Here is a 13,772-nt window from a genome sequence, read left to right as displayed (position 1 = left end):
AATTTCCTTGTTCAAATATCTTCTGCCCTCTCCTGGTACTTGCTGCAGCTTGGGTTAAGCCAGCAGTGTATCTAAAGGGTGATTATTGTTATACAGCTGTTGATACTGCTAGCTCCATCCCCTGGCCCTCACTCATATCCCTCTTCCCATGTCTCCCTGCACAGCGATGGGGTAAAGTTGGTTCTCATATTGAGCACATGGCCTCGCGTCTCTGCCTGGACACTGAAATGATGGGGGACACCAACGAGAGCACCAGAGAGCTCGTCATCAACCCTTGTGAGAGCACAGCCATGAGTCAGCGCTGGGACATGGTGATGTCCTGACCGCCTGTCACTGAGCAAAACCAGCCGCAAGGGCTTCATTGGAAGCAGCCATGGCACACAGCAGAGGCTGTTGGGAACTCAACAGCAAAACCATTGGGCGCCCTTGTTCATTGTGAGGTGGGAGCCAAAGAAAAAAAGGGTTAGGCCGGGGAGCTCCAGGTTGAAGAATGGATGTCAGCTGTGAGACCTGCAGTTAGTGGCCAGTTGGGGTTATAGAGTCAATGAGTAAGAACCGTACACAACCAATCCCTAAATGTTTTTCAATAACATTGAGTCCTGGATGAGGCCTGAGGATGGCCCTACTGAAATACGGTGTGTACAGTATTTATTGTTTTACTGCAAAGATGGAAACTTTGGTGGAAGAGCCTTGGAGAGAAAGTGGGGACAAGTGTCTAGTTGGCTGCATAGGTGGCGGGGAGGTTGGTGGGTGGGGGAAGGAGATGCTAAAGGGAAACAAAAATGGTTGCCTGGGGGACGAGCGGAAAATGCCAAGTAATCCTTGCACTTTTCATGGATGTGAATGAGCTTGTCTTCTGCAGGCAGCTAGAATGAAGCTATATTGCATGTTCTCCTTTGTATATAGTCTGTACACATGGCATACAGAGAGCCCATGTTGTCATCTGGTGCGTGTGACCAGAATCAAGATGACGGGGGGGTTTCCATCGCTCTCCAGGCATGGAACCCAGCAAACAATGCAGTGGGGGCCAAATGTCTGAGTGCGCTAAATCTACAAACCCTTTGGATGACATGAGGGGAGCAATAACACTGTTACGTCTCCTGTCTGAATGGCTCAGGCAAGCCAAGATAATTGAGTATTCCTCATTAACCTCAATACATGTCTCGTGTTTCACACCTGGCATAACTCAAATGTCCACACTATGTCACCCAAGTAATATTTTTCTATTTGAAGGTAATTGTGCCATATTTGCGTTTTCCAATCTGCTTAATACAAAAGCTGGTGCTAGCACAAGACCCTTGGGCCTGAGGGGATGGGGCTTCCTTCTGCATGGTACAGATGAAGGTGGGGGTCACCCAGAGGGCTGTTGTAGAGAGCAAGAGAGAGGAAAACCACCTCAATGCTGTTGCTGCCTCCCAGAATGTGAGTGATTAAGGAAGGATTTCGGATTCCCCAGCTTCATCACTGAGCAGAAAGCCCCAACTCAGGAGATCTGAGGGTTCTTTCTCCCCTGTGGTCATGTTCCTGGACATGATAGAGGTAACGTGTTTAGGTTCCAGGAAGCAGGCATTGGTCAGATGTAAAATGCCAAGATAATGGTTGTGTGGGGTGAAGGGATTCAGTGGGAGAGGGAAGTGGAGACCCCAGGATGCGAAGTTGAGGGGAAATGATCCTTTCTGAGCTGGTCTTCAGGCTAGGTCCCAGCATAGCAAAAGGGAATGGGGAGGAGTAGGACTTTCCAATAGCATGGAAATCACCAAGACATTCCACGTAGGATCCCGCATAGATGTCTTCTGAGAACAACGCTGGATGGGATTTTCAAAAGGGCCTAAGTGACTTGAAAGTCAATGAGATTTGTGCTCCTGAATCATGTAAGCTCCTACAAAAGTCTCATCCTCTGTGCCGGTTTCAAACCTATGATCTGGAGGTGAAGCACCCCCTTATCCAGTTTACCTAGCTCACCTTCTTGGATATAGTGCTAGGGATAGGCTTTCTCTGCACTAGCTTCTCCCATCAGTGCATGGAGGGAGCCATGCATGTAAATCACGTGGACATCAAGCGCAGCACCAGCATAGCTATTGTTATTTACAAAGGGTCCCAGGCTATAAATGCTTTTCCATCTGCTGCAGACTAGGTTACTAATCAAATATGCCACCATGGTGTGAACCTCAGGACTTGAATTGTGAAAGGGTTCAAGGAAGCCTTCATTTCACAGCAGTGCATTGCACCATTTTCATTGCTTAGCTTTCCGGTGGGAAACAGTACAATTAAAAATAGAACAGGGGAAAAATAAACCCAATTCCACAAAGCTGTCAATGACCTTGCTGGTTACCTTATTTACTTGAGCCAGTGACAATCATAACTGCTTTTCCCACTGCAAATGACAAGCAGGCTGTAATAATTCACCGTCTAATAGTGATGGGAGGGCCCAAGAGGTAAAGCCGCTCTCAAATGCTTGGATTTTACCTTGAGCACAAGGTCGTGTTTGCACTGTGTCATGTTTGCACTGTGATACCTTGATGCTGCTTCATTTCTGCTCCTTGCTCCTGCTGCTGCTCTCCAGCGTTCTCCGGGCATTCGATTAATAGCTTGACTTTGGGTCTAAATCTGGAATTCTCTGCTTTAACAGGTTTGCTCCCGCCCAGAACTGGGTGAATAAACTATTGTGCAAATAACAAATCATTTCCCACCTTGGGTTCAAAACATCCATGGTGCTGATGGCCAAAACCAGTGTTTTGGACAACAAACCCTGTTTTTCACCTTAGCAGAAAATCAAAGCTCTACCTCACTGCACAAGTGCACGTGTATGTGTATATATGTGTGTTAGTGTACATGTGTGTGCATGCATCTGCATTTGTGTATATATGTGAAGTGTATGTGCATTTGCATGTACATAGGTGTGCATGTGCATTTATGTATAGGTATGTAAATGTATGTTAGAAGAAGCTCTTGGTTCAAATTCACTTCACTTCCCTGATATGGTGAGGTAGATCTGAATACTATTCCAGGGGTCTAACCCTCTGGGCCAAGTCAGGTTTGTAGAAGGCACTAATTGCAGTGCAACTGCTGTGAGATGATTGGGGGCAGGAGACAGAGAGCATAAAGTTAGGCTCTGCAGCCCCTGTGTCCGTGGAGCTGTGCTACACAGGTGTGCCATCAAACACCCGTGAGAAGGCTTGGCACAGATAAGATGGATGTAGGTGTGGTAGGTGGCTGTGGAATTGCAACAACACATCAGCCAGCCCTCTACCCACCTAGTGCAGGCTCAGCAGCTGCAAAGTATGTTGCAGTGATGAGACAGCAGAAGCAACCACAGAGCAGCCTGGAGGGATGAGTCCATCCCCCGTGTCCACCATGCAGCCTTTTATCTGAAGCCTGTTTCGTGGCCCAAGATCAGCAACATATTTAGAGCAATGTCAGCACGACTCCCATGACACTCAATATGAGCAGTCATGCAGCTCTCCAGCACTTTGCGAATGTTCTCTTTACTGCCTTCACGAAAAGCCTTGCTTTGGGTGTCAAGAGAAAAGCAAGTGTTGGTGAAATCCAACTCAGCCCCACAGGTTCAATTATCTTGTTAAAATATTCTGGCTACAGATTAACTTGCTTTCTTAACGTTTGTTTTTCCTTCTCATATTTATTATGATTCCACCTGCCATAAACTGGGAGCTGGGAGACCGTTGACAAGGTGTCTAAATAAGCTCTAATATTTATACCTCTGTGCTCTCACCAGCAATGCTATTTAGCAGCTTTTTACACTGATCAAGAAAGAGAAGATAAGGTTCTAATCCTGGCTGGGCTTGTGACTTTTGGGTAAGTCACTTGTCCTTGTGCCTGAATGGAAGCCGTCTGGAAAATTGGATCCAAAGCAGGAAAGTCAGAGAAGGACACAGACTTCTGCTGTTTTTAAAATGAGCTACCCTGGGTGAACAAGTTATGTTAACAATATAATTATAAAATATATTGATGACCTAATGAGAGCTAATCTGAAAGATGGTGTGAAGTGGGGAACCAAACACTCCCCACCTCCCCAAAATCATCATTTGGTTCCCCTGATTTCAGGCCATTCTGCATTCACCTTCTATCAGTCGCATAGCAATTGAGTTTAAGGCTAAGAGCAGTGGCTGAAACACCAAATTTTACTCAGTTGTTGGGGAAAATTAAATGGAAAGTGAATTTGTAACTCAGAAATGAAGGGGCTACACAGGAACTCTGATTTGAAGATTTATGATTATCCAGTCATGGAAAAGACCTAACATGGAGTGGGAATGTGGTCTAGAGGAAAGTGCCTAAGTGTCAAATGTGCTGAGTTCTAATCCTGCTTCTTCCACTAACTGCAGAAGTGGTTTTAATGCGGACTCAGTTCCCCCATCTGTAAAATAGGAATAATACATACCTATCTCACACAGGTTTTGCGAAACTTAGTTAATGATTATAAAGTGCTTTGAACTGGTGGAGTGCCAAGTATTATTATTTATTATACCATATGTTGGCAGCCACCCCCTTGTCCAGCACACTAAAGACTATACGAGCAACCTTCAGAATTAAAGTATGCTAATCTCTATAGTTTGGGCTAAGGAGCCAGGCTCTATTGCTGTAACAGACTCATATCCTTTATGGATCAGACAGATAAACCACTGGCCACAGGGGTACAATGAGGAGCCACCCTAGGTGTTTTGGCCCCCCCAAAAAACACCAAGTGATACAGCACCCCCTGGAAGTTGCCAACGAGCGCAGCTGCCCTCATAGCCTGCCCCTAGAACTACCCCTAGTTACAATAGGACTCATGTGTCCTATCAGATTTAATCTGACCCATTCATATTTTGGACATTGACTATTCAGACATCAAACTACAGACCAAGAATTATTCATAGGAATTATAAAGAAAACAATTGTAATATCAAATTCAAGAGAATCATGAACTGCTAAAGGTAAGGGTCAATTCACAACTAGAAAAAGAAGCTAAAGCTTATTTTTCTGGATAAGCTATTTTTAATTATGTTCTCAGCTCTGGTTTCAATGTTATTTACACAGAGAGAGTTTTACACAATGTTTATTCTATCAGCTGTTGGGTTCATTAATACCGGAATGTGTGCAGGTAGGTTAAACCAGTGATACTCTGACAGAGGCTTGGGAGCCACAAGTGGCTCTTTTCAGCACATGATATTAAAACATTGTGTGATTTAATTATTAATCAGTCAGGATGCTTTTATATTAAGAGCCAATTGTGGAATATTTGGTCAGTCATTTTGCTGTGAGAATTTTACATATTTAAATAGTAAATGAAACAGTGAATTCACACTACTGTGGCTCTTGGGGGTAATGTTGATCACTAATTTGGCTCCTGAAGCAGTGAGGTCTAAGTATCACTGGATTAAACTGAAGCCCAAGGGGACAACTTTAATGGAGTTAGAATTTCCATGTCTGCTGTGTTATTGGCTAGAAGTGCCTAGGAACCATTTAAGAGTAAAACATTGTCACAGTTGATGGTTTGCACATGCTTTCTAATTGAGTCTAATTTAAATCTGGATTAGGCTGAAAATGGAAGTGCTCTTGAGCTGCTGGGATGTTTGCTGGTAAGACTACTGCTTTGTCTCTCTAGCTTCTTTACATCTTTGGTGTTAAATAATAGCTAGCCCTATTAAGGAAGTCCAAATTGGTGCTTTGTGATTGATAAAAGCTATGGTCTGCATTCATGGATATGTTTGTTCAAACCCCCTTTCAAAACTCCCCTCCACCAAACACACACCTGTTCTTTATATATGTTGCCATGCTAACTGATGTCTCCCCCTGTATGTAATACACATATGCAGCCATGTAGTAGACTTGTGTGAAAAATGTTCATGTAAATACATCACTTCTGAACCTAGTTGTGCAAAAAACAAACAAACACAATTTCATATAAAACAAGTATTTAAAGGGAGGACAGGGTCAGGTCAGGTCTGGTCCCAAGTTAATAGCTTTCTGAAACCCTAACTCCAACAGAAATATTTTTTTCTGGGGAATAAAATTCAGTGGACATGGATGTTAGGTGATGCTAAACAAACCGCCTCTTGTTTTCTTTGCAGCCCCAATGCTGTAGCCTTGAGCTAGGATACGAAAGCATAAAAGTGAAATTGGTTCTAAACAAAAAAGAACTAACTAGTTCATTTCCATTGGTCAGACTGAGAAACATGCAAAAAAAATGTACAACCCACATCAAAACAAAACGTTAAAAATAGCTTAGTTTTAATAATTCCAGTAACACAGGTCAAAGGTTTGTTTTCTTTTTAAATGTAGCATTTCACCTGCCAGCGTTAATTTCGCACTTATTTGTGCACAAGCTTTGCATCTGCTCTGGCTGTAACTGGCCTTCATATTACACAACTGATTGGCAGCTTATTACAGATGTGTGAAACTTAGTGGTTTGTGTTGGCAGAGCTGTAACCTGCATTTCAAATGCATCCGATGAAGTGAGCTGTAGCTCACGAAAGCTTATGCTCTAATAAATTTGTTAGTCTCTAAGGTGCCACAAGTAATCTTTTTCTTTTTACTCTCAGGGGAGTAAGGGGTATCTTGATTGCCTCAGTCCCCTAGGGGGCAGGTAGGGTCAGCTGCAATCTATCCCTGTAGCTGTGGATTGAAATCATTTCCGCCTGAAGCCAAAATTCAGTCCTCCCATGGTCAAAATGAACCTGGCCCAAATTCCAGGTTTGTAATGAAACTCCAATTCTACTGGATTTGGGGTTTTGGTCTGCATTGCAATGCCTCCATTCTTAAAGGTACAGTATGTTTGCATCACACTTTAATCATGCATTATTGAGCATGCTGCAGACAGACTGTGGACAATGAGACATTATTTGAACAATGAAAGCCGCCCAAGTGTGTCTTTGTGCCTCTTTGCAGAGGAAGCTCGGTAATGCAGCTCCTCATCTCAGCTTTGTAGAAATGATCCACAGATGTTCAGAGGACAGTTTCCAGTATCTTTAATGATGTATTTTAACCCCTAGCGTTGTGGGGGTTAAAACCCAAACCTTGATCTGAGCACAGCAGTGTGTGGACATGCACTTTACACATTCAGGCTACACAGCACTGCATCCCCACTGCTTAGCACATTTGCAATGGATCTTTAGCTTGAAAGATCACAGCCATTATAACTTGAAATTGATTTTTTCCTTTCCGGAGAGATGTTTGAAGCAAAAACCAATTTGATTTGTATAAAATACATTAGCTATAAGAAGATATCCCTTGGAGTGCACGGGATCACCTTTGAAACTGTTTTCACCCTAGCGTGAATAACAAGTTGCACAATAAAGGGAATTTCTTACAGCTGATCTGATCTCTACCCATCCGTGAGCCAACTCTGAAATGAGATGTGTCTATTTGCTCTGATTCAGAACTTGGGTGTCATATTTCCTGATCTTATTACAAAGACTCCCGATGTCTGGTGTGACAACCCAGAGGATGTGGAGGTTTAACCATAGCTAACCACTGAGACAAGTGCAACTCTAATCTCTTGTCATGATCAGAAGCTAGGTCCACAAAGCTTGGTCTAAACTGCTAGAAATCATTTGAGAAAGACTCTGATAAGCAGCAACTAAGGAGGGGCATGTGCACACCCTGCTTTTCTCCCACTTGGGTTTGTGCAGTCTTCTCCTATCTGCCTTTGCCTTTTCCCTCCTCTGATCTGTCCAAAAGGCTGCTGTTAAAGCCATCTTCCTCCTCTCACCCCTTTTGAATCCCTCCATTGGCCTCCTAGATTTTAAACATATCTGATTCAACCTCTTCGTCGCTGCAAGTCTCTGCACAACCTGTCCCCATCTATCTCTGTTCTCACCTCTCGCTTCCCATTCTCTTATCACGCTCCTCCAGCTTTCTTCTTTCCCCTCTCAGCTTTGTAGCTTCTTTCATGCTATCTCCTACACATGGAATGATCCCTCCTCTCATCCACCTAGTGAACAAAAGTCAAACTAGATAATGGCAATGATGCCTTCTGGCCTTATCAACCAATCACACGTCAGCTGTGTAGGGACAGGACACTGCAAAGTGTATTCCTCTGATGAGGTCTAGTTTGAAAGGACAGAGAGAGCCTCGGTTAATGCATGTGTGGAAGTTCCAGATTCAAAGCTTCTGAAATTTCAGTAAGCACTGTGGGCTGAAACAGATAATAGTTTCTGGATTCTGAAGAATACATAAAAATAATGAGCCAGAGTCTCATATCTGATCTGGCTCCTGGGCCCTGCTCAGGTGGTGCAAAAGAACCAAAATCTGTAATCAGCAAGCAGAGAACTCTACTGGCAGGGGGAGCTCTCAGCTTGCATAAAGCAGATGTCTCCTGCCTACTCTCCACCACAACATAGAGTTAAGGACAGAGCTCTGTTTCACGAATTCTCAGGTAGTACAAGGTCCTTTAGGGACTACAGTAGAACCTCAGAGTTACGGACATTAAGAGTTACAAGTTGACTGGTCAACCACACACCTCATTTGGAACCAGAAGTACACAATCAGGCAGCAGCAGAGACAAAAATAAACCAAAAAGCAAATACTATACAGTAATGTGTTAAACACCCTCTACACATATACCCATTTTTTGGCAACTGTGAGTTCTGTCAGGCTGCCATGGGGGAAGAGAGGAAGGAATCCTCTATCTATACCATCCACTGCACTGCTGAAGTAGTGCAAATTCCTGACGCTGTGTTAACCAAAAACCTATGGTCTTTTCACCTTGTTAAGAAGATCTTAAGAGGTCACAAAACAGCCACAGCCTGGACCAAAATAAATGTAGAAATGTATTACATTGCTCTTTAGAAAAACTGTTCTACCATTTGGTTAGGAATATTCCTTTGTGCATTAAGAGGTTAATTTTCAGCCCAATGCACTGGATTTAGCTGTCCATCATACTTAACGGTTAAATTCTGTATGTATTATTGAAGTGGGTGGTTGAGATTCTGTGACCTGCATTGTGCAGGAGGTCAGACTAGATGATCATAATGGTCCCCTCAGACCTTAGTTTCTATGAATCTATGAAACACACTCTCCTCCAGCAATCCCTTGTCTTCAAGTAGGCCTTCCTCCCTTGAGTTCATCGCAACTCCACACAGCCTCTTCTGATTCCTCCTTCTGCCTTGTTGCCCTGTGTCTTGTCTTGTTTGTTTGTGAGGTCTTTGAGGGCAAGGAATGTGTGGTTTTATCTCTGTTTGTAGAGTTCAATTGAAATTTACTAACCCACATAGCTGTTGACAACAACTATTATTTATTAAACATTTATCTGAAACGTCTAGTGCCCAGGAGGGAGAAGAAACATGTATGGTGGTTCAAGGGACCACAGCTAGGAGCAACTGTATGAAAAGAGGGTCCTTAACCAGACTTGTCTTTCTGCAGTGGCAAATAATAGCCAGTACAATTTTGAAGGGTGTGAATAGCTCTAGCTATCCAGGCTGGGAGCTAAAAGACAGGCCCTATATACTCGCATAGTCAGTCTGAGGCAAAGTTGGGATTAAAAACCCAGTCTTCAGACTCCCAGTCATGTGTGAGATTGCTCTTTATGTCTTAGTCTGGCCTCTGAGGGAAGGGAGCTTTTTGTGAAACACAAAGATCTCTACTCCTTAACTGTAAAAGCACAGGGGCATACAGACAATTACTCCCAGCAAGCTGCTTTTGAGTGTACTGTGAATGTTAGGCAGGCAAATGGGAGTTTTGCCTGAGTAAGGGCTTTGGGATCTGGCCCATGGTTTTTCAAGGTACCTCTGGTATATAAATCCATTTATTTGTTCACATGGAAGGTGCCACAGCCACCGCCCAAGGAACAGAGTTCCTCTATTGATCAGCCACTGAGCCAGCTTTCCCACACTGCCATGCTAATATGCCTCAAACATGACCTGGACAAACCACCCCCATGCTTGTTCTGTCTCCAGCGCCCATTCAATCTCTGACCTCTCTGCAGAGCCTGTCAGCAAAGGTACCAATGTTTTGTGGCACTTCTATGTATCTCTGTACATCCATCCATTTCAAAATGGGTGGATTAAGCTGTCAGAAGGAAATAACTTGGTTACACACTCATTGCTGCCTGGGGCCTATTTGAGCCAGTGACCTAGAGGTGAAAGGCATCCTAGTCCATCACCAAGCATGTGAACTATCCAATCTCCCTTGGTAACATGATACCTAGGAAAAAAATAGTGAAGAAATAAGTCACCAGGGGCCTGATCTAATGCCCACTGAAATCAATGGGAATTCCATGGAGCCCTGCATCAGGCTCTAGATTTTTTGCTCCACCCAGTTCAGCTAATGAAGTTGCATGTTTCAGTCACAGGCTGCAGGGCACACTAGATTTGCACACCCTGCAGCCCACCCGATGGCTTTTTACCACCAAATTTGAAATTACTGCCACTGCAGGGGCCTTGAGCACCCGTGTACCTTTGTCCCTCCTTGTCTCTTCCTGTGGCACATAAGAGTTTAGTCTCATGTGGGCTGTGGATACTTTGGGTTTAGCATGTCGGGGATGGGTGGTATTGGTGACCTGTAATATACAGCCTGGCTGGTCTGGTGGTCCGGTCTGGCCGTACGCTCCCTGACTAGGACTCAGACTCTGATTGGATCACGAGACCAAAGGGTATTAGTGGGCAGGATGACAAGCAAGACTTTTATGAGCTACTTCATGAAGCCAACTCCTCAGGAGCTGTTAGAGCCATAATTAGATTTGAAGATAATAGGGTTTTTCCCTGCACTCAGTAGCATTAGGAAGAATTAGAGCACGCAATTCATTCCAGTGGAGCCGGAGCTTGGCTACAAGCTCTTTATTAAATAACATGGATGTGATACAGCTTGATATCAGGTAGATTTGGGAGGGGGAAGGGGAGAGGTTTTGTTTTTAACAAAACAAAAATCCCACAGGTCCCTCATCGATATGCCTTGAAACTGCCTCCCTTATGAGTGACTAATAACTGAATAAATTAGTAATGGGAGCCAAAAACCAAAGGGTAAAATGGCCAATATTTTGTTATGGTGTGAAAATGAGCAAACCAGCCGGGGGAATAGCTTATTTTAGAGGCCGACACATCTGATTCATGTTGTCTTTATAATCTCAGCTAAAGTTTTAGCAGCCCAGGAAGATGAATTACCCACTCTAACCAATGCATGGATCAGCATGGGGTTTATTAGAAGCAGGTTATCATTGAACAATGTCAGGAATGTATTTATTATTAAGGAGTACACTACACAGTCTAAATAGAAAACCATTATTCTTCCTTAGATGCTGAACAAGGTGCATTTTTAAAGCTGAACGGCCAATATATTGCTTGCTTGCATGAAGGCAAATATAGGGCTATTTTATATATTTTACAGGACCTCTGGGCTTTCTGTGTTTGGCTAGAGGCAAATAAAACTGAAAGTTATGCTATTCAGGAACAAAACCCTACACCAGAGGTATTAGTTTTGGTCCCATGAGTGACTGTGCCAGTACCCACAGTGACTTCATGAGAAAAAGAACAAAGGATTCTGGGTACAACAGAGAGAGTGCATGTGGGCCATGCTTTGTAAAAAGGCAGCGAGGGGGAAATTGAGCCTGGGTCTCCCACATCCTATGCAAGTACTGTAACTGCTGGGGTAGAAGCAAGGCTATGATTTTGTCTGTGACTTCGGCTCACACGACTGGGAGCTGCAGTGTCCCGCAGCCGTGGGCAGCAGGGGGATCCTGGAGCTCTGAACCATGGGTGGAGGGGGATCCTGGAGCTCTGAGCCCCCCTGGGTGGTGGGGGGGCCCATGGAGCTCCCAGTCAGCCCTTGCAGCTGCCCAGTGCTTTCCCATTTTATCATGGATATTTTTAGTAAAAGTCAGGGACAGGTCACGGCTTCCATGAATTTTTCTCTATTGCCCGTGATCTGTTCGTGGCTTTTATAAAAATAGCCATGACAAAATCTTGGCCTATAAGGCAAGCAATGCCACAGTCACATTTTGAATGGGTCTGATTTGGTAGGTAGCCTCTGAGCATACCCACCAGACTAGGCCCCACATGCGATTAGGAGGGTGAACAGGTGTATCATCCTGGGGCTTAGGCAGGAGATAGGCAGCAATGCACATGCTCAGAGACAGAAACATAGGCATCGAGGGAACTTTTACCCTGAAAACTTAGGTGCTGAGTGAGTTTAGGAACCCCATAGAGTTCAGTGGGAGTTCTATGGCTCTCAGGGGAGCCAACACTGGGACTTAAGCACCTAAACCCCAGACGAGGGCATCTAAGTACCTTTGTAGATCTGGGCCTTGTGGTCTAACACTACCTTAAACTTCCTACCCTGCCCCCTGCTACTGCATCCCCTTCCCAGGGAGCCTTCAAAACTGGAGCCGGTCCTGGTGCTCTGGCCATGCAGCCCTCGGCACTCTGTACTTTCCCTGCTGCAAAACTGTGCAGGCCTCAGACCCCCCAGATTTGCAACCGCTACCTTCAGGGGGTCAACAATTAATATGGAATCCTGATGGGTTCCCAACCAGCTTTGCAAACCACAGGCCCCATTCAGTGGAAGCTGTTGCACTCATGTTGTACTTTCTGTTGTACTTTAGCAAAGCTTTTGACACGGTCTCCCACAGCATTCTTGTCAGCAAGTTAAGGAAGTATGGGCTGGATGAATGCACTATAAGGTGGGTAGAAAGCTGGCTAGATTGTCGGGCTCAACGGGTAGTGATCAATGGCTCCATGTCTAGTTGGCAGCCGGTGTCAAGTGGAGTGCCCCAGGGGTCGGTCCTGGGGCCCGTTTTGTTCAATATCTTCATAAATGATCTGGAGGATGGTGTGGATTGCACTCTCAGCAAATTTGCGGATGATACTAAACTGGGAGGAGTGGTAGATACGCTGGAGGGGAGGGATAGGATACAGAAGGACCTAGACAAATTGGAGGATTGGGCCAAAAGAAATCTAATGAGGTTCAATAAGGATAAGTGCAGGGTCCTGCACTTAGGATGGAAGAATCCAATGCACCGCTACAGACTAGGGACCGAATGGCTCGGCAGCAGTTCTGCGGAAAAGGACCTAGGGGTGACAGTGGACGAGAAGCTGGATATGAGTCAGCAGTGTGCCCTTGTTGCCAAGAAGGCCAATGGCATTTTGGGATGTATAAGTAGGGGCATAGCGAGCAGATCGAGGGACGTGATCGTTCCCCTCTATTCGACACTGGTGAGGCCTCATCTGGAGTACTGTGTCCAGTTTTGGGCCCCACACTACAGGAAGGATGTGGATAAATTGGAAAGAGTACAACGAAGGGCAACGAAAATGATTAGGGGTCTAGAGCACATGACTTATGAGGAGAGGCTGAGGGAGCTGGGATTGTTTAGTCTGCAGAAGAGAAGAATGAGGGGGGATTTGATAGCTGCTTTCAACTACCTGAAAGGGGGTTTCAAAGAGGATGGCTCTAGACTGTTCTCAATGGTAGCAGATGACAGAACGAGGAGTAATGGTCTCAAGTTGCAATGGGGGAGGTTTAGATTGGATATTAGGAAAAACTTTTTCACTAAGAGGGTGGTGAAACACTGGAATGCGTTACCTAGGGAGGTGGTAGAATCTCCTTCCTTAGAGGTTTTTAAGGTCAGGCTTGACAAAGCCCTGGCTGGGATGATTTAACTGGGACTTGGTCCTGCTTTGAGCAGGGGGTTGGACTAGATGACCTTCTGGGGTCCCTTCCAACCCTGATATTCTATGATTCTATGATTCATCTGAGCAGAATTTGCCCCTCAGGATGTAAGGGACAGAATCTAAATATCTGCCTGAGTGGGAGAATGGGACCAACAGTGGTGCCTCTTGCTTTGA

At 44.7% G+C, this 13,772-nt stretch overlaps 1 protein-coding gene across 3 annotated transcripts in view; it reads left to right on the top strand.

Moving 5' to 3' along the window:
* GALNT14 (polypeptide N-acetylgalactosaminyltransferase 14) overlaps positions 1-6,042 on the top strand; it is a 186,341-nt gene extending 180,299 nt beyond the window's left edge. For 2 of the 3 annotated variants that reach the window (XM_043511652.1, XM_043511653.1), the window contains exon 15: positions 165-6,042. In XM_043511652.1, coding sequence (XP_043367587.1) covers positions 165-323 — 159 coding nt within the window. In that variant the 3' untranslated portion in view covers positions 324-6,042. The remainder of the gene's footprint in view (positions 1-164) is intronic. The other variant, XM_038395335.2, reaches the window with a different exon arrangement.
* The last annotated feature ends 7,730 nt before the right edge of the window (positions 6,043-13,772 follow it).

Source organism: Dermochelys coriacea, chromosome 3, assembly GCF_009764565.3.
Source record: "Dermochelys coriacea isolate rDerCor1 chromosome 3, rDerCor1.pri.v4, whole genome shotgun sequence".
NCBI lineage: Eukaryota > Metazoa > Chordata > Testudines > Dermochelyidae > Dermochelys > Dermochelys coriacea.
The sequence above is the reverse complement of the archived record's forward strand: the minus strand, read 5'-3'. Positions and strand labels throughout refer to the sequence as shown.